This window comes from Daldinia loculata (genome assembly GCF_022478755.1).
Source record: "Daldinia loculata strain CBS 113971 unplaced genomic scaffold F4817scaffold_54, whole genome shotgun sequence".
In the NCBI taxonomy this organism is placed as follows: Eukaryota; Fungi; Ascomycota; class Sordariomycetes; order Xylariales; family Hypoxylaceae; genus Daldinia; species Daldinia loculata.
The window spans coordinates 109318-130557 of NW_026054908.1; the positions used below are offsets into that span (position 1 = coordinate 109318).

Below are 21240 nucleotides of genomic sequence, written 5' to 3' on the forward strand. Positions count from 1 at the left end.
AAGCCTGCTACTTACACACCATTGGGAAGACGCTGGGGTTTTTCCCAAAAAGTAACGCAGCCGAATAAAAAAGATGCCCAAGCTTAAAAGAATGTGCAGGAATTTGGGGCGCGAGGCAACAAGGCGCAGACTGAGTAAGGTAAAAAAAAAAGCCTTTTGTTTTTACTCGCGGCTGGTAAAGGGGGGATTTACTAAGTCGCCAGAAAAGAGACAAGTGTTTCTGGGCGTAACGTAGTTAGAGCGCTATTTTAGTTGTGATGACAGATACCGAAGTAACTTTTTGCTGTTCCTGGCTGACGGTTGTCTTTTCTTGTAGTGTAAGTGGTTTCTTGGGCTTCTGGGGTTTCTAGGTTGTTGTTTCTTGGTACAGAATATTACATGGAAGAATGTCTGGGCATATCCTTAGGCTTGTAAGTTGCCAAGAGAAACCTTGACAATTCTCTTTTTGCTAGGACCTGGGTCATACGAGTCAGGTTATCTCATAGCTTCCTCTAAATTTTTTCCTTTGTTCACCGTCCGGGTGTTGACGTCGTTTTTCCCTAATTGTACGGTATGTACCATCTTACTCCACCTCCCAAACAAGGTGAAGGTAATACAATACACTACATCAGATTTTACCTGCAGTTAAAACGTGGCGTAAGCTCTAAGGTCGCACCGGATTTGATGAGACAGGGACAGGGGTGCATACATGTACTAAGTATTTACTATGCAAAATGTCGGGCAAAGGTACATTAGTATTTTATGATACGACGGAATATCAATTGAATGCAGGTTTAGCAAAGAGTTAAAACCAACTAAGTTTTTACATAGCTCCGATTCTCGAATAAATCGATCTTACCAAGGACGAAACATGGTAAGCTTAACTTAAACCTAAATTTTCGAATATAAATACAATAAAAACTCGTTATAACGAATTTAAAAAAACACGGGGTTAAATTCGTTATAAAGTAAATTCGTTATTAAATAAATAAAATACATCGATAAAGTATTTTTTAAAAAGGTAAAATGTTTAAACATAAATTATAAAATTATATAAAATTATAAGTTTAAGTAAAATTAAGTAAATATTTTTCGGAAATAATTATATATTAAGTTAAAAACGGTATAACTTTACTTATTTTACAACGAATTAAATGGTAATTTATCACGAAATTAACGAATTTCGTTATATAAAAAAATTCGTTAATTTATATATAAAATTTAAAAATCTAAAATTTTAATTCGTTATAAAACAAATTCGTTATATATTAAATTCGTTATAACGAGTTTTTATTATACAAATAAATAAAACGATTTATCCTTTTTAAATTATCCGAAATAAAAGTGGAAATAAAATGCGAAAATATTAATACACAATAATAATAAATATCCGTGCCAATGGCTTGCGCAAAGTGTCAATTTGGCGGGAATCGAAACTGGCGGAAACATACGCAAGTATGAAGGAGGAATGGAAATGATGTAGATTGCCAAGTGTGGCTGTGTACCTCATATACATAAGACCAGAGGCCTCCAAGGATACCTTGGTACCTACTAAAATCTAGATAAGCCTTTCCCAAGTCCATAACTCCATAGCATACATGAAATCACTCTGCCGTAGCCAATGACAACCCCTGAAACTATCGACAGGTCGTCCTGCACAACCTTAGTTAACATGATACCCGGACCGTACGGATGCCAAGGGCTAATCATTATTTGTCGGATGCCATGCACGGGGCTTACAACAAGGCAATGTAAGGTATGTGTAGGTATTCTAAACGATACGTAACCAACGCGGCTACGCGTTCCCAAATTACCGCAAATGAGAAGGAAAGTAAGAATACCTAGCAGGTAGACAGCACGTTACTAGAAGAAGTTAGAGTTGAAGACTCCTAAGGTCAACTGCCATCTGATCTATAAGCATCAGGAAGTTCCAGCTGAGAGAGATAGGGTTTGGGGCACATCAATAGGGGGTAGCATGAGGTTAATTCGCACACCGCCAGTAAGGTACGGATAGGTACTCCTATAGTCGATACGCAAAACCCAATATAAGTATATTATCGTCCCTATTCTCCAAATTTCGCCTTCTAATCATAATCATTATTCATGTCGATAAATAACTAAGTAGGCCACCAACGCCTTTAATATATCCAGGTAACCCCTATCCCCTCCACTCATTAGCAAATGTCCCAAGGCTGTCGTAAAAGCAATCGAGCCCAGCCGGACCATCACATAAAGGCTAGAATATCGTTAGCCTGTTGAAGCCTAAGAATTAAGGTAGACTCACCTGCGCAGTACGCCAGATACCACGTCAACGAAGCGCCCCCGTCCAGCCACCCAGGATCAAAGTCCTTCCGTGTAAAGAAATCCCACGCAGCCTTGGGGTCGACTGTGGCTAGATTGGCGAAGAGAATCCCCTTCCAGCCTCCTTCAACGTTCTCGGCTCGGCCCTTGTCGAAGTACGTCGCCCACTCTTGCCTCACGAAATTGGCGGGTCGAGTGAACTTCGTGCTGGGTAGAAGCGGAATCATATGGATACCTTGGATGTACTCGATCTTGGACCCGAAGTACGTATTGTGATCGCACTTGTTCTCGAACAAAATTCCGGCAACCTTATTTCCCACGTACTGGGAGGGCTGGACTTCGTTGTCTTCAGTATAGAGATAGTACTGGTTTATAGAACGAGCGATGATCGACAATATTAGGTTCCCTCTATAGGTTTCACCCCGTTAGTCGCCAGAACATCATTATTGGGCCGCTCAACCTTACCTGGCCTCCATATTAGCATCCTTGATCGTTTTCCCCCACACCTTGATAGCATAGGCATGCATCGCGTCTTCCGAGCTCGATTCCTGGTCCTATTAAACACATTAGTACCCTTACGTCTCGAGTGAATCGTCGGTGATGCTAACCTTTCCATCAGAGGTTTCGTATAGGCCATGAGCCCAACTGTGGCCATGGTACCAGTCGAAATTGCGCGAGACTGGAAAGTATTTATCTAAAGGAGAAGGATTGGCGATGTCTCTGACCAGCGCGTTCACATAGTCGACATTGTCTTTTGTAAGCCAACTAGGATCAAGATAGCCGATGATGGCCGCAGCGTAGATGAAATAACCGTAGTGAAAGTGGTGATCATTGTAGAACGTGTTGCCAAAGTCTGCACCATCATTTCCGGTCTGGTAAGTCGCAGAAGAGACAAGACCTCCCCAGGCAGCTTCTAAAGTTAGCTCTATTCACGTCGTAGATACAGAAACTCTTACTTTCATAGTACAGCGGAAATTGCTGTTTGTTTGCCGAGAACCGACTGAAAGCGGCTTTCAAGTTTTTCAACCCACTCTCAGCCAACGCCGTATTCTTGAGCAAGTCGTTGGCTACGTAACAGATTCCAGCGAACTTCGCCAACGCCTATCGTGACTATTAGTAATCCGCAGAGGTAGAAAGTTGATCAGTCTGTAACTATACCTTTCCACTAAAATACATTGAATTCTGGTCCGACTGGTGGATTGCATCCTGGGCAGTTTCGTTCATAGCTATTGGGTTGATTACGTTGATTGCAGAATCCTTCAACGTTTTCTTCTCGCCGTCGACGGGATCCCAAGGAGCAAGACCCATCGAGACAGGCATATTAGGTTCAACCATCGTCCACGAATCTGCAACCACGCCCACGGCTACTCCCTTGGTCGTGGTTTGTAGCTTCGCCGTCGTGATACTTTTATGGGTCGCATCGTCGAAGGAGTCGACATGGTGAGGCAGAGCGTAGATTAGTGGTTTAACATCTGAAATTCCCGCCTTCTCGAAAGTGAAAGTATATGTGCCCTTCGACCCAGATACTGAGCCGGAAAGCGTCACATTGACGGGGTATGCACCAGATGCGGCGTCTATTACGGTCTCGGCGTCGCCTGGATCCTTGGCAACTTGAATGATGCCGTTAAACGGCTTCTCAGCCTTAGCCATTCCATTGTTGACGACGGTGAGGTCAAAAGTGTCGCCCTTCTCCGAATAGGCGTATACGTGCCATACTTTTCCGTCTTCCAAATATAGCGTGTACTTGGTCACGCCTGGTTTAGGGCCCTTGATTGATTTTGTGACCGTCTTGAAGTAAATACCAGTATTAATAAGCGGAGTCCCTCCTTGATAGATAGCTGTAACGAACCCCATACCTTGCACTAAGGGGAATGTGACAAGGGGCTTCGCTTTGGGATCACTGTGTAAGTTGACGTTGGCCGAGTGTGCAGACAGATTATCGGTTGTCAAACTAGTCTTTGGACCCAGTTCCAACGCCGAGAGACATAATGACTGAATGCCAACGGGGCTCAAGAAGTATTGCGCGGCACCTGTTTCTTTCGATGGTTTACCGTACACCATCTGGTGTGCCTCAATATGTGAGATCGCCAACCCCCAGCTGGACGATGCTCCCTGACCATGCGCCCAAACAACTGAATAGGGGTGCACGAATGTGGGCGACGTCTGGTTACCAAGAAAGAAATTGGCATAGAATTTATTCGTACCTATCGGTGCAGATTTATTGTTGATCCCTTTTCGAGATACTGGATGCTCCTTCTGAACAGGGAAAGACGATGCAGGGGCGCTAGTTGCAATTGGCGCCCCAAAGATGTTTGACGATGTAGTTGCTGAAGACATTGTGGAAGTGTCTGACGGGTTTTTGTTCGACTTAGATGGCAAAGGCGTAGTTGGACTTGGTGTCGTGCTAGTTTCGAGTGATGTAGTTGTATTGGGTCCACAACTAGATGACGGATAGAACTTTGAGGCAGTCGAGGATGTAGAATTAACTGTCACTGCGATAGGTTGATAACCCTCGCGATGAATATTTTGACTTTTCGGAAGGGGAGAATACTTCTCTCGAAAAGAGTCTCTTTTGGCGGGCCTACCTTTATGATGCGACTTGACCTCGGTGTTTAGGGTCCAAAGTCGGGCTGTCAGGACAGGGTAGACCTGAGCCAATGTCAGTATCCAATAGAGTAACAACATAGCGGTTCAGGAAACGGGGATCAAGGGGGGAATCCTTAGTGATGTATATTATGGGCTATCGAAGCCTCATCGGAGCTACCGGCGCTCAACTCGGAATGATATGGTTTGATGATATCTTCACGGATAGTGGGATAGCAAACGGACATATTGGTATGGATATAAGTGAAAAGATGGTGCTGGAGTTTGAGATCTGAAGTTCGATACCCATGCTCATAAGTAGTGAGCGGGCTGAAGGTGTTGATGAGTGACATGGTGTGTGACTGGAGCAAAGACGTCCACGAATGATGATGGTGTCTAGGCGACGGGTGACTCAAGGTCGCCAATGTTAGGTGGCGTGGAGAGCAGCTCACGAGGAGAGGAATGAGTTGTCTTGAATAGGGGCTTGGGGGTACTACCTAAGTGACAAGCTTGAGCAAGCGAAGGAGTCTAGAAGAGTCACTGGAATGAGAACCGACGGTAGCAAGATACCACGGGTGAATAGCGAGGTGAGCTAAATAGTTATAGGATGTAGGAATACTGTAATTTAAAGGATAAAAAGTATTATTCGGCTTCGATAGTGGTTCTAGGTCTTTAGGAGTTGTCGTAAGGAGATGAAGCTATGAAGGATATTTGTTGTAGGTAGTGAATGTGTCGGACAGAAATTTAAGCTTGTGGACTTCAACGACATAAGACACAATCATTAATGACAGCTTCGTAACTACCCCGTTCGCTTGCTCATTCCATATTCTAAACAGAAACTTCGTATAGTTAGAAAGAACGTATTCTCACGAGATTTAGAGTTGAGTACTTACTAGAAGAAGAAACGTCTGTAAGTTGCAGATTCCCCTTTGGATCTTAAATTAAATAGACCCACTTTAATAATTATTACATTATGTAAATATTTAATTGATTTAATATCGTCGGGTACTTTGAGTATTGAGAAGGGGGACGTATATTTGGTTAAGGTGTATAAGGCGTCTTGAAAGTCGTACTTGGGGTAAATATAAGATAGGCAAGATGGTGTATTTAATATTTATTACAATAATTAGAATAATTTCATTCACTTGTATTGATCTCTACTATGGTCATCTGAGATGTGAATCAAACATATCACATAAAAATACGGGGAAAAGGGGGTAAATATAAATAAGTATATTCACAGCCCTAATGCGCTGTATTGACCTTTGGCATAGGGACTTTGGGCTCCTAGCATGACCGGAGACTCTTCCTTCATAGATTTGCCTGCCTCCCTGCTCTTGTCCTTAAGCTCTGGATCCCGTTTATGTTTGTCAATGGCAAGCCCGTTTTCTTTCCTCCTCTTCTTCCTCTCCTTAGAGTCCACATCAGCCATATACTGCTTCTTACACCGCCGAACCTCTTTCTTGTCCAATACCCAGGGTTTACTCAAAACGTCCTTGCGAAAATTGAGAATCTTGTCCCAGAATTGGACCTCTTGATTTGTGGATCCGACCCTCTGTAGTTTTTGGACCTTAATCTGCTTCTGTTCTCTGAAGACAATCGTACTACCCTTAACTTCGACGACCATGCCGACGTCAATTTCCGGATATGGATCGGGGGCCGGGTCCTCTGCGGCGTTCCGATATCGGCTATCAACCGGCTTCGGGACACTTATGCCACATTCGATACACGCGCCAGTGCTATCGTCAACAGTGTAGATTCGGCGGCCATAAAACTCGTCTATTGCAACCACAACGCCGACTATCCGAACCCAACGGATGGGGTGGTTTAAGGAGAAGAATACATTGTCACCTTCGACACGGTAAGCCTCAGGTCACAAGTTTGATAGCTCGTCTGCTAGGTTCAAAAGATATACCTTCAAATCCAGGCCGACCTTCAAGACCATGGATGTCGGCGGCGCGTAGAGGACACCATTTATTTATCGTCGGGGACAGATGGAAGCAATACGCCGGATAGAAGATCAGTGATTCCGCACTTGTCATGGCATTTTGATAAACGAAATCAACTACTGAAAAGCAATACTGACGAGACTAGCGTGTTATGTTTTAAAATATTGAAAGAGACCCGACGATTGACTACGATGACGCGACTGACGCGGAAGCTTAGGTACATAGGCACTTAAGGTAGGTACTAGCGCCCCACTCACCTATGTACCTAAGTTAGGGGTACCTCCTGCAAGGTACATACATGTACGTCATACCGGTTGTGACTACGATTACACCTGGCCAACACATCGCAAAATGATACAACACCAAGACGTTTGAATTATGTATCTTGTGAATTTTATGTCTGATGTAGTAGTTAATAACAAGCACGTTCACAATTCCAAACCTATCGCATGCTTGCCTTGATAATTGATTCCCCTACTTGCCTGAATACCATATGCGCCGTAAACGAAAACTAGACTCGATCCTACTTCTTGCTCTTCTTCTTCAACCTCGCTGCCGCAGCCTGGAAAGCTTCCTCAGAAGGCTCTTCCGGACTAGCACGCTTCTTGCCCTTCTTAGCGCTCGGTGCTGCGCCATACTTGGCCGCTAGATTGTCAAGAAAATTGCTTCGACCTTGCTGGTTACGGCGAATAAGTGCTGCTAGGTCATCTTCGGACGATCCCTTCTTGCTTTTACTCTTGCCGTCTTTATTATCTTTCTTGCCAAATAGCTTATCATGCACCCCTAATTCCTTGGCGTACTCCTCAGCCTCGACGCTTTCCTTCTTCGCGGCCTTGACTCGGGCTTCCTTAGACTTTTTGCTCTCCTGCGTGTAAGCTTTGAACGCAGGGACATCCTTATTAGCGATGGCCTCGTCTATGATCGCGCGGAATCGTTCGTCGTCTTCAAGTACATCGCTTAGCATAACTGACTCGTAGACCTTGTCCATCTTGCCTTTGTATTCTTCATATGCGATTAGGACGTCGTCCTTTTCTTCATCAGAACCCTTGTACTGTTTCGCGAATTTTTCGATCGCATCAGCAGTGACTGTGTCGCGGTACTGCTCTCGGTAGAAGTCTGACCAGCTGAAGCCATCCGAGTCGACAATGGACTCGGAGGTCGAGCCTGTCTCGTCATAACGTTTGCGCCTCGCCGGGTCGGATAGCACCGCATATGCAAAGGCTATAGACTGAAAGGCCTCGTGGGCTTTTTGCTTCTGATCGTCGGGAACCTTGTCTACATAAGAAACACCACACGTAAGAATGTGTACAATTTAAGCGTTTTTAATTAATTGGATAGCTTACCTGGATGGTTTTTCAGAGCGAGCTTTCGATAGGCAGATTTGATCTGGCCCTCGTCTGCCGTGCGCTCCAAGCCAAGGACCTCATACGGATCGATGGTGGGCGGTTCACCGGTGAGGAGGTCGTCCGAGTCATCCATGATGGGCAGGAATTGACGGATAGAGTACGAAGCTGTGAGCAGCGAGATTTGGTTTGGAGTTGGATGCTGGAAGTTGACAGAGTCTGGGGATCGCGTTACACGCGTTTCCTCTTTACGCGATTTATCGATAAGGATATGTCAAATTACATAATTCCTGTAGCGGGGTATTTGCATAGAACAGTGCACATGGCATTATACGAAGTACATCTCTATTATCAGTTTTATTTTTTTATTATCTGTTTCGCCGGCTCCTCTGGAAAATGGCCGAAAGCATTCCTCAGCGAGCGAGTGATATAAAGGCGGAAGACCATCAAGCGTACATAAAATTTGCGCTATCTCTTGCTACCAAATCTCCGCCAAAACCCACCAACTATCGAGTCGGAGCAGTGGTCGTGGACATAGCTACGAACGAGATCTTGGCAACAGGGTATACACTCGAGCTTCCCGGTAACACTCACGCTGAGCAATGCTGCTTTGAGAAGCTTGCAGAAAAGTACGATATCGCAGCAAGCCGCATAGGTGAAGTCCTCCCGAACCAAGTCGCACTTTACACCACTATAGAGCCATGTTCCCAAAGGCTCAGCGGAAACCTACCGTGTGTGGATAGGATATTAGCTATAGGGAATAAGATCAAGACGGTTTATGTCGGAGTTCATGAACCAGAAAAGTTCGTTAGCGATAATTCTAGCAAGCGGAAGTTAGAGGATGCCAACATCGGGTTCGTGCACATCTCTGGATTTGAGAAGGAAATATTAGAAGTTGCAACAGCAGGCCATGATAAGGCTAGCTAAATGTAACTGCTGATGGAGTATATTCGCTATCATGGTGTATACCATCGTATTCGACATCTATTACTCCGCCTTAGCCAGAAGCACGTATCAATTATTTCAAAATACAAAGATATCATTAACGATATGTTCCATCGATGTATAAGCAGACTACCTGGTATAGAAGACAAATTGATTAAAAAAGAGTCGAATGAACTTAAAAAAACCCGGCGGAAAATATGACTACATGTATTGACGATAAATTTATTTTGGAGTTGGATCTAGAAAAACTTGTCGAGGTGATTTGATGTATGAGGAATTGAGCACAACGCGGGGTCTTCCTGAGGAAGGAATCGAATAAAAAAATAGTCACAAAAGGATGAAGTCGAACCCAATACTCTAACATCAGGCATTAGATAACCTAACCTTATGAATAAATAAACTCATAAATCACCAGGGGAAAAAAAAAGTCATAATAATAAAGACAAAAAAAGAGGGGTTGCTTATCCCAGAAACTGGGAAGCATCAGGAATTGAGCCCGATGCGGGGGTCGAACCTTCAAGTTGATGTTAGCATATGATTGTGTGAATAACCTCAGGTGAAGAGAAGTACATACCCGCAACCTTGAGATTAAGAGTCTCACGCTCTACCGATTGAGCTAACCGGGCGGTGCAAGATAGCTCGGGTTTGAGGTATATAATAGTTTGTGCGATGATGGTGTGCTATGATAGGCCGAGGAGGTATTTTGGAGGTACAGTATTTTGTAACCCTAGGATGCCATGTGTGTGTGTGCACTGTCCCTCACTATTACTCATACTGTAGCTGACTTATACGGATTACGTATTAAAGACATCAATCATATCTCAACTTTCTATTTCTACTTGGTGCATATATTAAATAAAAATTATATTCCAGTGTTCAAGACAACAGATGTGTTCTAACGATACCAATGATAGGGCTATCATAATATTACGTATTAGCTAAACTGACAAATTCCTTCAATTCGACTATCTAAATTTCACAGGCTTCTCACGACGTCTACCATAAATGAATAGGGGTACCAACAGGAGCGCGGGTGCCGCCGTCGTACAGTTCTAGATCTAGATCAACTCCTAGAGCTTGTCTAGCAAGCAAATCTATCATCATAGCAGCGATGTAAACGAGGTCCCTTGTGGCAAGAACCAGAGGATCAATTATCTCCCACCCAAATTCCTCCTGGCATTCGTCGCTCATAATAAAGAGAACAACTTCGATGATGAATTCTACAACGCGGGCATCACTTCCCTTTGGGTCCATCGCGATCTCCGACTGGAGGTATTCATGTGGTCGCAACGACTCATGCATACTATCGAACACCAGGAGCACCGGCACCATGTCGATCGGTAGGCTGCCAAAGTCGCCCTTTAGCAGTACCGGTTCCAGATAAGTCCTTTGGAAGGCCGACTGTATCTCGCTACGATTTAGAAATCGCAATGCCGCTTCGGGTTGGAAGAAATATAGCGATTGACCTAGCTGTTCAACCGTTGGTGGATCACCCTCGAGAGATCGTTGCTCGAGATAGGTCATATCGTCATCGTCATTATCATCGTCGTCACTTTCCCCTGTATCGGCCCATCTACGCGCCTGCGTTATGTTAATATAATGTTTCAGAAACAGGTTCATATCCTTTTTTGCTTCAGAAAGCAACTCGCCATAAGTAGGTAAAGAAATCATTTTTCCGAACTTACCACCGCTTCACTAGGAAGATTATTTGGGGTAAGTATAAGTATGAGTAATTCGAGTAGTTTACGGGTTCACAATGGCCAAAAGCCACAAGTAGACTTACACATACACATATAAATAAGGATTTCCAATAGAAAAAGAAAGAAAAGCTTTCTCCTCTTTACCGCAGCAGGAGTGTATGGGTTTAAACAATGATTGTTAAGTCTCACAATGATTAGGTATCTTATATTACAATCATTAGTTCAGTACACAATCATTGTATACCTAGGAAACAATTATTGTGTACCTGTTCATACATTGCAAAAAGGAAGAGCTCTAATTGGTCAGACTTTGAATGGTCGAAACAAAGGGAGGCAACGCAGGTCTAACGGGTTCTTGTAACCTAGTGGATATGTATTAGTGAATATGGAGGGGCAATTCCCTTAGGCATTTCCAGCCAATCACAGCTGTCGCATTATCGATTTTTTTTTTTCCTTTGCGATGCAACTCCGACGCCGGCTTTGTGTAACGAATGCGCCAGGGTAGGAATCGAAGCTATCACCAATATCAACATCCCCCCCTCCTTATTCGCTGTTGACGGTGAATCGCTAGGAACGACCTCTTTGGAATCGTCAACGCCATTTACTGGGTATAACTATCCATCATGGCTATGTTTGTATGTTCCTCTACCAACCATCAAATGCTCTATCGCGTGCAGCTTTCCCGTCTAAGACTCCAAGAAACCTGACTGACAATGGGACGTCTTTAGCGGAGAGTCATCTCTCTCAATGCCTCCGCCCTTGCGATGCGGCAGGCCAGAACCTCGATTGCCCGCTCGCGATTACTGTCGGTACCTGTGACTCGGTTCCGTACCTATTCCTCGACCAGTCCCCGACGGCAACAGGCCTTCCAGTCGCAAATTGATAGCACCCTCAATTCCTCTGCCCTCCAGTCCTCTCTAAACTCCACCGCCCCGACCAACCCACAGACACTTACCGAGAAGATTGTACAACTTCACGCAGATGGCCTCCGTGAAGGAAGAAAAGTCAGAGCTGGAGATTATATTACGCTGCGGTTGGTCTAGGCCCGGTCCGGATATTAAGAAGTCGAGCTAATATCACTCTGCAAAAGGCCTCATAAGAGCATGACCCACGATAACTCTTGGCCTGTAATTACCAAGTAATAACACTTCATTGACTCGTTGTAATGCTACGCTAACTAAGCTGTGTAGATATATGGAAATGGGCGCCACCAGGGTCAACGATAATCGCCAGGTCGTCATGACGTATGCCATCTTGCCTTGTAATCCAGTTCATATTCCTTGTCTAATTACTCGCAGACTTGACCATGATGTACAAAACGATTCCGAACAAAATTTACGCAAATACCGCCTAATCGAGGAGTTCGCCAAAAAGCAGGGCATAGATTTTTGTATGCTGGCACTACCGGGACTTCCCCTCCCAAAGATATTTGAAGCATGTTAAACTAACTTAGCAGATCCTGCTAAACACGGGATCGGGCACCAAATTATGATTGAAGAAGGCTACGCCTGGCCAGGAACCGTCACCGTTGCTAGCGACAGTCACTCAAACATGTACGGTGGTATCTCGTGTCTTGGCACGGCCATCGTCCGCTCAGACGCCGCAAGTGTCCTGGCAACCTCTACAATATTCTGGCAAGTTCCACCAATTGCGAAAATTACTTTCACGGGCGTCCTGCCTCCGGGAGTCACGGGAAAAGATACGATTATTGCCCTATGTGCTATGCTCAAATCCGATGTGCTTAACATGTGCGTAGAGTTCACCGGGTCTAAGGAGACTCTGGCAAGCATCCCTATTTCCGAACGCTTGACAATCGCCAACATGACAACCGAATGGGGAGCGCTATCAGGTAGCTACCTTCTTCTCCCGCAATTCCGCTCAGTTACTAATACGTATGGGTAGGACTCTTCCCTATGGACGATATGCTTATCTCATGGTACCGCGCCAGAGCCACAATCGCAGCCATGTCTGATAGTCCTACCAAGGATCGTATAAATCACAAGCGGATTGACGAGCTTTTGGAAAACCCTCTAGTTGCTGATCCTGGTGCTACATATGCCAAGGAATTTTATCTTAACCTGTAAGAAATAAACAACATTACCCCGTATCTCATTCATATATGTTATTCTAACAAGGCGCAGATCCACCCTTTCGCCCTTTGTTGCTGGTCCCAACTCTGTCAAAGTTGCCACCCCTGTTAAGAAGCTCGAGACTCAGGATATTGCTATAGACAAGGCATATCTTTTGAGTTGCACCAACGGCAGGAGTACGGATTTTGCTGCTGCTGCTCGTGTCTTCCGCGAGGCCGGCAACGATGGCAAGCCTGCTAAGGTTCATCCTCGTGTCAAGTTATACCTTGCACCTGCATCTCTAGCTGAACAGCAGATGGCGGAAGAGGCCGGGGACTGGCAGATCCTCGAACAGTCTGGAGCTGAGCTACTCCCGGCCGGATGTGGCCCTTGTATAGGCTTAGGCCGTGTATGTAGTAGATACTATATGTTCTTGACCTCTTTGTTCAGTGCTAATCTTTGATACAGGGCTTACTTGAGGAAGGCGAGGTAGGCATATCAGCGAGTAATAGAAACTATAAAGGGCGCATGGGTAACTCAACTCTATGTTTCCAGCTTTATATACGATACTAACTTGCTGTTTCAAGGTAACCCCAAGGCACTGTGTTATCTCGCCAGCCCCGAGGTAGTCGCAGCCAGTGCTATTCAGGGTAAGATTGCTAGCCCTGGTTGGTACCTGAAGCCCGAAGGTGTTGAGAAGGTTATCTTTGGTGAGGGGACCGGTGACTTTGTTGCCGACAAAGCTCGCTCTATTGGAGATGCTTTTGACCAAATCATTGGTGAGATGGAGAACATGATTGGCGCTGCTGAAGGAGCCGCTGAGGAATCGGCCAGCCCAGTGGCCACTGAAGATGAGACCTTGACAGACGTCCTCCCGGGCTTCCCCGAGAAGATTGAGGGCGAGATTGTTTTCTGTGAGTGGTTGTTACATATGCTTACGGAGTCATTCGCTAACTGCGGCAGGCGACAATGACAACATCAATACTGATGGTATCTACCCCGGACGCTACACCTACCAGGACGGCCTGACCACAGAGCAAATGGCTAAGGTGTGCATGGAGAACTATGATACCGAGTTCCGCAATGTTGTTAAACCAAACGATGTGCTGGTGACCGGATTCAACTTTGGGTGCGGTTCTTCCCGTGAGCAGGCTGCCACTTCTATCCTAGCCAATCAGATTCCTCTCGTTGTTGCTGGTAGCTTCGGTAACATCTTCAGCCGCAATAGTGAGTACCCATTGAGATCCTCTTACTTTTCCTCATGATGTCAAACAACTAATGAAATATTTCAGGCATCAACAACGCTCTTCTTGGAATTGAAATCCCGAAATTGGTCGAGCGGCTTCGTGAAGCGTACAAGGATGACGCGGAGAAGCCCCTGACTCGCCGTACAGGCTGGAAGCTACTTTGGGACGTCCGTCGCTCCAAAGTCATTATTACAGAGCAGGATGGCACCTCCTGGGAGCAAAAGGTCGGTGAGATGCCTCCCAGCGTTCAAGAAATCGTCGCCAAGGGAGGTGTAGTAAAGTGGGTGCAGTCTAAGATGCAGAGTTAAAATGTGCTCGAGAAGAGTGAGTGCAAACTGCGGGGTTGGCACATATGCGAACGGCTGGCGTTATGATTCACCCGAGTCTATAGAGTATGTTAAGATGTATAAAATGGGGTTAGGATTGGGCGGTAGTTACAATACCGTTTCAAGACTTGGGCATTAGAAAAAAGCGATTACTAATATGCTGGCCCTTGGGCAAGGCCGCACAGACTAAGACACCCATACCGAATAGTCCGACCTACGGTATAAAATATATAACCTTCATTCTGCATGTCCCGCAGGCGGCGGGATGGCAGGGTGCAGAGCCAGGATAGCCGATCGAGCTGAAAGGGGAGGGAGAGGGAGAGAAAAGAGGAAGAGAAATGTCGAGAGCACAAGCCGATGGAGGAGGATAGATATCGGTTTATTTATATGCGCCCTAGGTGATAGAGGGGGCACAGGAGGTGGATGGGACAACCTAAGAATACATTCGCAATATACACTAAATACTGCGTGTCAGCTCTACACCCAATATAAACAAATACCACAATACAGTTATTAATGCCATATATTGAAGTGTCAAGCTTATCAAGAGGGTCATACTGCTGACTTCCCTTATACACTTTAAAGCTATAATAAATAGCAGCGAATACAGAGAGCGCAGTAAATTGAGAGCAAACCAAGACCTCTGATCCTTATCATATGTTAAGCACGCATTCCAAGGTCTTCTTCCAAAGAAACCGACTGCCGCGGATGGAATACTAGAAAAGGGCCATCATGGGTCGAGCTGAAAACATCCTCCGTATAAAACTCGCCTCATTTATGAGTCGAAGATGGGTTCTCAGCAACATCGTGAACCTCCGCAAATGACAGCTCCTTCATCGTGTCCTCCCACAACTGTTGGGTTATCTTCTCTGCCTCTTTCGAATACACAAAGGGCGCCATTCTGATAAGTTCGCACTCATGAGTCGGTCTCATTATCATTCGGTAGTCGTAGATGTGTAGAGACTATAATATACTAGAAATGACAGTTCCTTCCATTCTAGTAGTGACGGGAAATATAATAGACACAAGGCTGAATGATGGAATATAGGTACTCACGGTCTGAGTGTACAATCCTCTATATACTACCCATGAGATCTCCCATCCTGCTTAACAGCAGCATTCACAAGCGTACGCGCGCCCACAGCTGAACGACCGAAAGAGCGTATAAATATGGCAGCAATTGTACCATGCTCGCGGGCGAGCTCCGAGCCGTAGCAGAGGCCCGGGTTCGCACAATTTATAATAGCTAGCGACGGCGACACACGCTTAGCTATTTCAGTCACGAAAAGCTGCCCCAGAAGCTTAGTAGTAGCATAACGTTCGTTTTTACTCCATTTTCCCTTGATATCAAAGGCCTCTAGCATCGGTTCCTCATTTATTTTATCGAATTTAGCCTAAGCGGCCATATCGGATGATATGACTACGATACGCCCTGGAGAAGTATGCGAGGGTTTAGTAGCGGATTCTGCTTTCTTGAAGATTCGAAGAAGAAGAAGTAATAGGAGGACTGTCGAGAGGTAGTTGGTCTGCAGAGTTTCCTCGTGACCTGTCGTCGGATTTAGGGTAAAAGAGCCTCTGTTAACTCCCGCATTGAGGATAGCAATGTCGAGTCGGGGGCTAAGGTCCTCGGCCCGTTGCGCAAAAGCTATAGCAGATTCGTAAGATGCGTAGCCTAGCTTCTAGACCTCGATAATCTGATTAGGCTCGAGCGCTTTCGCGGCCGCTAGGGCCTTGCGAGCGGCGTCGCCCTTGACCTCGTCGCGAACTGCGATGATGAGCTTGCTGAGGCCAAGATCTAGAAGCTGTCGCGCGCATTCCAAGCCGATGCCACTATTAGCTCCTGTTATAATAGCCGTCTTGCCGCTAAGGTCTACATCGTGTCGCGAAACCGCCGGTGGAGCTCCGAAGAACTGACGGCGAAGGAACTGGAGTTTACTAGCCTCCTTTTCAGGGGTGATATCGAATGAGACTGTCTGTGCCATCCTCGACTATACGTAAGTGATATTCACGAATAAAAAGGCTACAGGACCGAGGCTACTAGAACACACCCCCATTATCATTATCATCGTTTATTATGTTTATGTTTAAGAGGGGCAGGGAGACGTAGCAAGGGAGAGCCCGCCAGCATTATTGTGTAACACAAAGCGTCACTTGATCCAACAATGAAGGGCTTGAATTAGAGGATTTGAAAAGCCCGAGTTGCTTTGTTGAAAGCTTATCTCTGGGAGCGAGAATGCGATTTAGTAAAATTACTTCAATAGACTGTAAAGCAAGATGACATCTTTCAACCCACATATTCTAGCTGGTTTAATCTTATGGTTAAGTAAATCCTTTAGAACATCGGTTTGAGGATAGCTAATGGGACTGAAGCTATCTAGGTGTTGGTTGAAAAACAGAGGCTGGCCCTACTGCTTTGGTGGCCTTCCCCCCTCTCCGCCTAAAAAAGGGGGGAAATAAGAAAGATTAAATAAAATAATCGTCTATTAGTTTTGCTGCTCGTCACATGAATGACGAAGGGAAATTATAAGGCTTCTTTAGTTTCGCCTCTGTAAATGTATCAATGCCCCTAGGAATTTATATATAGAAAATATATTACTGAAACCCTAGAGCTGTAGTTTTTAAAACGTGCAAGCTATAGTTACGCGGTTGTTTAAAAGAGCCTTATATTTCATGACTGACGATTTAGCTTTGCCACCCGCTATCAGGTTTTATACTAGTGGTGAGTTTACCACGCCTGTTGTTAATGCTATACATACATACAAGGCTAAGGTGTTGTATACGAAGCGTGAGCGTTCTCTACTCTTGCGAGGCGGACATGAGTCGGTAGTGACGCGAACAAGGATTTGGATTCTGACGCAGGTACATATCATTTCCGAGTCTTAAATAGTTACGGAAGTAATGATCCAGAGGGCTTGGTCAATAAGTTTCTCCAAGGTTGCTGTGGCTTACTGGTCTATGTGCCTAAGGTTGTGAGATACTCTAATTCTAAAGGATAATACATGATTGAACGGCTTCCCTTTAAATTAAGGATTGGCTACTTATTTTCTGGGTATCAGGTCAATCAGGAAGCACAAAACGAGGTTGGTAAGCTAATACAGTAGTATCTAAAATACCCCTGAATTTTTATTTTCTCCAGGAAAGCTGAAAAATCCAAAGACTCTGTCAAGCATTTTGTATTAGTCATCCTAATTACTTTTGAATTAATATCATATGGCCTTGATTGGACGGCTATTATCATATACTTGACAAGACTCCTATCTCCACGTTGGCGTGGCTCTTTACTCTAACTGGAACTGGATTTGAGCAACCTGTATACTAGTCACGGGGTTTAAGGAGTTACTATCAATCTATTATGGGATAACTACTTAAAGTCAGGCCGGGGAAATAGGTAGTCAATGATACAGGAAACGCTAGAGATCACACAAATACCATTGGGGGTTTTTACGAGAATATCAAGAATAAGGCGGGAAAACTTAGAGAGTCTAGACACAGCAAGGACAGACGGGTATCAGCACCGAGCGGATAATCCTGGTATAATAACGTGAGCAAGAGTTAGGAAATCAATTTAGCTATTGCACTAAGAACGATATACATATGTTGGACTGGATTATCGATACTATCACGAGGTGGAGCAAGAGGCATGGAAATAATTTCGTTGTTCCGCGAGGAGCTCCAAGCTAACTATGGGAGCTTACGGCTATACATACCGAAATTGCCCTTTGTTTTATATGTCTTATCTAGAATCCTAATAGATACAGCTGGGAGCGGGTTTTCAGGGGTCGAGGAATTTGATACGGGCAAGTGGGAATGGCTTCATTTAAGCCACTTGAAAATTGATCTAATGTTAGTAGGGACATGTATTACATCAATGGGAGTCTCAGGAAGGAATGGCATATTCTTCAATAATCAATATTTTCTCCCTGCTCCTAAATTAAGTAGCCTTGCGGTTTGAATTCGATACTTCTGCGTGTCTTTGAATTTAGCTTAGAGTTATCTACCAACATATCGTTATTGAAGAGTATTTTCCACACATAAATTCTATCTATGGCTGACCTTTGTTCAAGGGCTATTACGCAAGACGACTTTCGGCTTATGTATATGTCGCACAGCCTGCCTTTACCCTGACCGCCCATCTTTCTCGGCAGAAGATAAGCTGCCCAATCGCCTAGACAAAACGGTCTCTTTATAAGATGTCGTGTATCCTATGAGTCACACTGGTTGTAAGGACCCGGCTCGAGGTCTAGACGAAGGCCAGTGACTTCCGTTCGCAGCGGGATTGATGTGATACTTATTGCAGGGGTTGGCAGCACTGCATGACAGCACACCAATTTCGGAATTAATGGGGCTATGCCGATCTATCTGGTTGAATGAGGCCGTACAAACGGACTGTAACTTCTAATATCACTTCAACCCGAGCGAACAAGCCCGTATCAAAATCCCGGAGGGTATCTGAGCCGACTGCGAGTAAGCACCCTCGCGGCATCCGTTCTATGGCTTGGGGGACTATGGAGATGAAGGCAGCAGTGCGGGTAGCGGATCGGTCCGGTAGTACTAGTATCCCCATGGGGATTAGTTAGTCCTGGATTTTACAATGGCCTCAAACGGATGTTGTCCTATACTTGCTTCTGATCACGGGCGTAGGATTCTGATTCCTCGATGGTTGTGGGGAAGATCGGGGGCAACTTGGGCCTAAGGAGTTTACGTGTCAGACTCTCTAGCGAGGTTGATGGACATGCTGTGAGGCCCAATTCTCACCCTCCAATAATATGTTACATCTTGAGGCGCAATATGCAGGTTGGCGTCCTGCAAAAGAAGTACCTAGTGGCGCGGTTGCTTCGGTTCGCAATATGCACATGGGCGGTCCGGGCAGCATCCAGCCAATTGGTGGTCTGATGAGGCTGAAGCCCGTTTGCTATGTAGTTATTACGTAGTTGACAAATTGTAGGTTAAGGTGTACTGAATAGATTGCTAGTACCTAAAAGGCGCTGTAGTTTGCCAAGGAAACAAGGTGACGACTGGGAAGGTCAGGTAGGTACCTCTATCGACATACTGTTAATACCTATACGGAGGGCAGACCTGGGATTGCTGATTGGATCGCCTTGGCTTGTACATAAGGTAGGTAAAATATGACTCTTCCAAGGGCTAGCCAGAGTGACTCGTAAGCTGGTTGACTTTTAGGATGCCTATGGCTTACAGCAATGGTGGGCTGACAAGTTTCGCTGTCAAAGAGACATATCATTTTTTGAAGCACCTCAAAGGCTGCTAAGCTGTGCATGTATGTTTTTCGTATCCACCAGCTTTCACTAATAAGTGAAAATGGTGATTGGTTACTGTGATAGGGCTCCGGACGACATTCCTGCTATTCTCTTAACCGAATCATACCTAGGTACATGGCCGTGATCCCTGTTTGAAAAAAAAAGTAAACCAAGATAGTTTAGCGGTGTAAACGGGGAAACAGAACAAGGATGTCCGCAATCATCTGCTGTAAATCTTGTATAATTCTATTCTCTTAGTTATAAGTTATACCCCTATAATATTTATACAATGTTTGCCTCTCATGGGATAGTTGAAGGGACATGTGAGCAAGTGTTGGATATCAGGAAGGTTACCGGATGAAGTAACCTAGTATTTTAACAAATATTTTTGGATTTTTGGTTGGTGCGAGTGACGTTTTGTTTATGCGAGACGCACAGTTGTAGGGCAAGAAAAGACAGGGGGGGATAGGTTCAGACAGGGGTAGCATGCAGTTCCGATCCGCGTGCGCGGGTCCTCGAAACGCCAAATTGGGTCTTAAACGGTTTGGCTGCCCGACCGGGGGTTCAATATCTAGATGCCGAGTATCGTGAATACATATTTGATGCGTATTGTATGTACAAACCCGTAGTTAAAACGTATAACTATACGGAACGTACCAAATACATATATGAACAAGCCGACTACATACACACCGCTTTTAGGGGAAAGAAGAAGAATCGCAAAGAAAGAGTAACCGTTTGACAAGGGAAATTTCATTTATTAAAGGATATTAGCTTGTTAGGCTGTTAGGTTAGAAACTGTATGTACATAGGTATGTATGTATGTACCTGTTCCTGGTACGGCGGTAACATGTATCCTGTGTGACATCTTCGATTTTACGTGAGCCCTGTAAGTGACTTGTATGCACATATCTTTAATGGGCCCTCAGTGTTGGCAAGCTAACGAGGTGGGCTTTATTTTACACTCCCCTTTCCAAGATTCTATTCTATGATGCTTCCCTTAGATTTCGTCTTTGTTATTTTCGGCCCAAGTCACTGGTAGACCGACCACCTCTCCTCTCCTTTAGCCCTATAGAAAAGGAACCCTCTAGCAGTTTAGGTATTTCCTTCTCCTTTTTGTTTATAGAGCTTCTAGGACTGTCTATCAGAGTTAGACGCTACTCATATCGCCCCATATCGGAGCTTGACCTGCTTCACCGGCTTCACCCCACAGCGGTAGACCTAGCAGGTAAAGTCAATCTCGTCAATCTCATCTCTAATCGCTATCGTCTCTGGTATGTAACCATCCCGGTGAATCGGCGCTTCACTGCATTAGTTTTAGGACCCCTACAACTCCCCAGCTTTTGTTATTTTAACATCAAACACAACCAAACAGTTTTCACAATCAAACTCTCCTCTCCTACCTTACTTGCCCTGATGACAATCACGCTATAGAAAGGGCGTCGCCTTCTTGCTGCACCAAGACACACATACTTCCCTATATAGCACTATTACTATCGCCTCACATCTTGTTCATGTGCCTTAATCCCCCTCTTTCACACTC

General features: G+C 44.9%; 7 protein-coding genes and 1 pseudogene across 8 annotated transcripts; 2 read left to right on the top strand and 6 right to left on the bottom strand.

The window, feature by feature from the left end:
• Window positions 1-1984: 1984 nt before the first annotated feature.
• Window positions 1985-4965, bottom strand: F4817DRAFT_367797 (glycoside hydrolase family 81 protein; the record flags this gene model as incomplete). The annotated part of the gene is made up of 5 exons (XM_049307173.1): window positions 1985-2688; window positions 2746-2834; window positions 2889-3190; window positions 3237-3381; window positions 3439-4965. 5 exons carry the CDS (start codon window positions 4963-4965, stop codon window positions 2205-2207), a joined length of 2547 nt encoding a protein of 848 aa, XP_049155908.1. The 3' UTR covers window positions 1985-2204.
• Window positions 4966-6066: 1101 nt separating this feature from the next.
• Window positions 6067-7166, bottom strand: F4817DRAFT_347480 (uncharacterized protein). Its single transcript, XM_049304551.1, has 2 exons — window positions 6779-7166; window positions 6067-6714 (listed from the first exon to the last, which is right to left on the bottom strand). Exons 1-2 carry the CDS (start codon window positions 6903-6905, stop codon window positions 6101-6103), a joined length of 741 nt encoding a protein of 246 aa, XP_049155909.1. The 5' UTR covers window positions 6906-7166; the 3' UTR covers window positions 6067-6100.
• F4817DRAFT_347481 (chaperone protein dnaJ 6) lies at window positions 7167-8420 on the bottom strand. The gene is made up of 3 exons (XM_049304552.1): window positions 8156-8420; window positions 7270-8087; window positions 7167-7212 (listed from the first exon to the last, which is right to left on the bottom strand). Exons 1-2 carry the CDS (start codon window positions 8289-8291, stop codon window positions 7336-7338), a joined length of 888 nt encoding a protein of 295 aa, XP_049155910.1. The 5' UTR covers window positions 8292-8420; the 3' UTR covers window positions 7167-7212; window positions 7270-7335.
• A 58-nt stretch (window positions 8421-8478) lies between these two features.
• F4817DRAFT_226211 (cytidine deaminase-like protein) lies at window positions 8479-9179 on the top strand. Its single transcript, XM_049298871.1, has one exon. It carries the CDS (start codon window positions 8552-8554, stop codon window positions 9080-9082), a length of 531 nt encoding a protein of 176 aa, XP_049155911.1. The 5' UTR covers window positions 8479-8551; the 3' UTR covers window positions 9083-9179.
• A 414-nt stretch (window positions 9180-9593) lies between these two features.
• Window positions 9594-9726, bottom strand: F4817DRAFT_t132 (annotated as a pseudogene). Its single transcript has one exon. The product of its transcript is annotated as a tRNA-OTHER (tRNA).
• A 224-nt stretch (window positions 9727-9950) lies between these two features.
• Window positions 9951-11233, bottom strand: F4817DRAFT_347485 (uncharacterized protein). The gene has a single exon (XM_049304553.1). The coding sequence runs from the start codon at window positions 10769-10771 to the stop codon at window positions 10097-10099; it is 675 nt and encodes a 224-aa protein (XP_049155912.1). The 5' UTR covers window positions 10772-11233; the 3' UTR covers window positions 9951-10096.
• On the top strand, window positions 11234-14964 carry F4817DRAFT_347489 (uncharacterized protein). The gene is made up of 13 exons (XM_049304554.1): window positions 11234-11435; window positions 11529-11833; window positions 11891-11938; window positions 11991-12044; window positions 12099-12190; window positions 12257-12649; window positions 12703-12880; window positions 12942-13278; window positions 13338-13401; window positions 13457-13783; window positions 13833-14096; window positions 14162-14508; window positions 14628-14964. The coding sequence occupies exons 1-12, from the start codon at window positions 11424-11426 to the stop codon at window positions 14422-14424; spliced, it is 2337 nt and encodes a 778-aa protein (XP_049155913.1). The 5' UTR covers window positions 11234-11423; the 3' UTR covers window positions 14425-14508; window positions 14628-14964.
• A 249-nt stretch (window positions 14965-15213) lies between these two features.
• F4817DRAFT_360967 (putative short-chain dehydrogenase/reductase family protein) lies at window positions 15214-16424 on the bottom strand (the record flags this gene model as incomplete). The annotated part of the gene is made up of 5 exons (XM_049306341.1): window positions 15214-15343; window positions 15529-15712; window positions 15773-15836; window positions 15867-16121; window positions 16197-16424. The coding sequence occupies 5 exons, from the start codon at window positions 16422-16424 to the stop codon at window positions 15214-15216; spliced, it is 861 nt and encodes a 286-aa protein (XP_049155914.1).
• Between the last annotated feature and the right edge of the window lie 4816 nt (window positions 16425-21240).

What these genes read in the sequence shown, in the direction of transcription:
- F4817DRAFT_347481 (XM_049304552.1), bottom strand. Translation starts at nt 8,291, where the DNA reads ATGGATGACTCGGACGACCTCCTCACCGGTGAACCGCCCACCATCGAT. An exon ending in CGCTCTGAAAAACCATCCAG is followed by an intron (nt 8,088 to 8,155) that starts GTAAGCTATCCA and finishes TTTCTTATGTAG; the next exon opens with ACAAGGTTCCCGACGATCAG.
- F4817DRAFT_347480 (XM_049304551.1), bottom strand. Translation starts at nt 6,905, where the DNA reads ATGACAAGTGCGGAATCACTGATCTTCTATCCGGCGTATTGCTTCCAT. An exon ending in AGGTCGGCCTGGATTTGAAG is followed by an intron (nt 6,715 to 6,778) that starts GTATATCTTTTG and finishes ACCGTGTCGAAG; the next exon opens with GTGACAATGTATTCTTCTCC.
- F4817DRAFT_347485 (XM_049304553.1), bottom strand. Translation starts at nt 10,771, where the DNA reads ATGATTTCTTTACCTACTTATGGCGAGTTGCTTTCTGAAGCAAAAAAG.
- F4817DRAFT_347489 (XM_049304554.1), top strand. An exon ending in CGAATGGGGAGCGCTATCAG is followed by an intron (nt 12,650 to 12,702) that starts GTAGCTACCTTC and finishes ACGTATGGGTAG; the next exon opens with GACTCTTCCCTATGGACGAT. An exon ending in AAGGAATTTTATCTTAACCT is followed by an intron (nt 12,881 to 12,941) that starts GTAAGAAATAAA and finishes AACAAGGCGCAG; the next exon opens with ATCCACCCTTTCGCCCTTTG.
- F4817DRAFT_226211 (XM_049298871.1), top strand. Translation starts at nt 8,552, where the DNA reads ATGGCCGAAAGCATTCCTCAGCGAGCGAGTGATATAAAGGCGGAAGAC.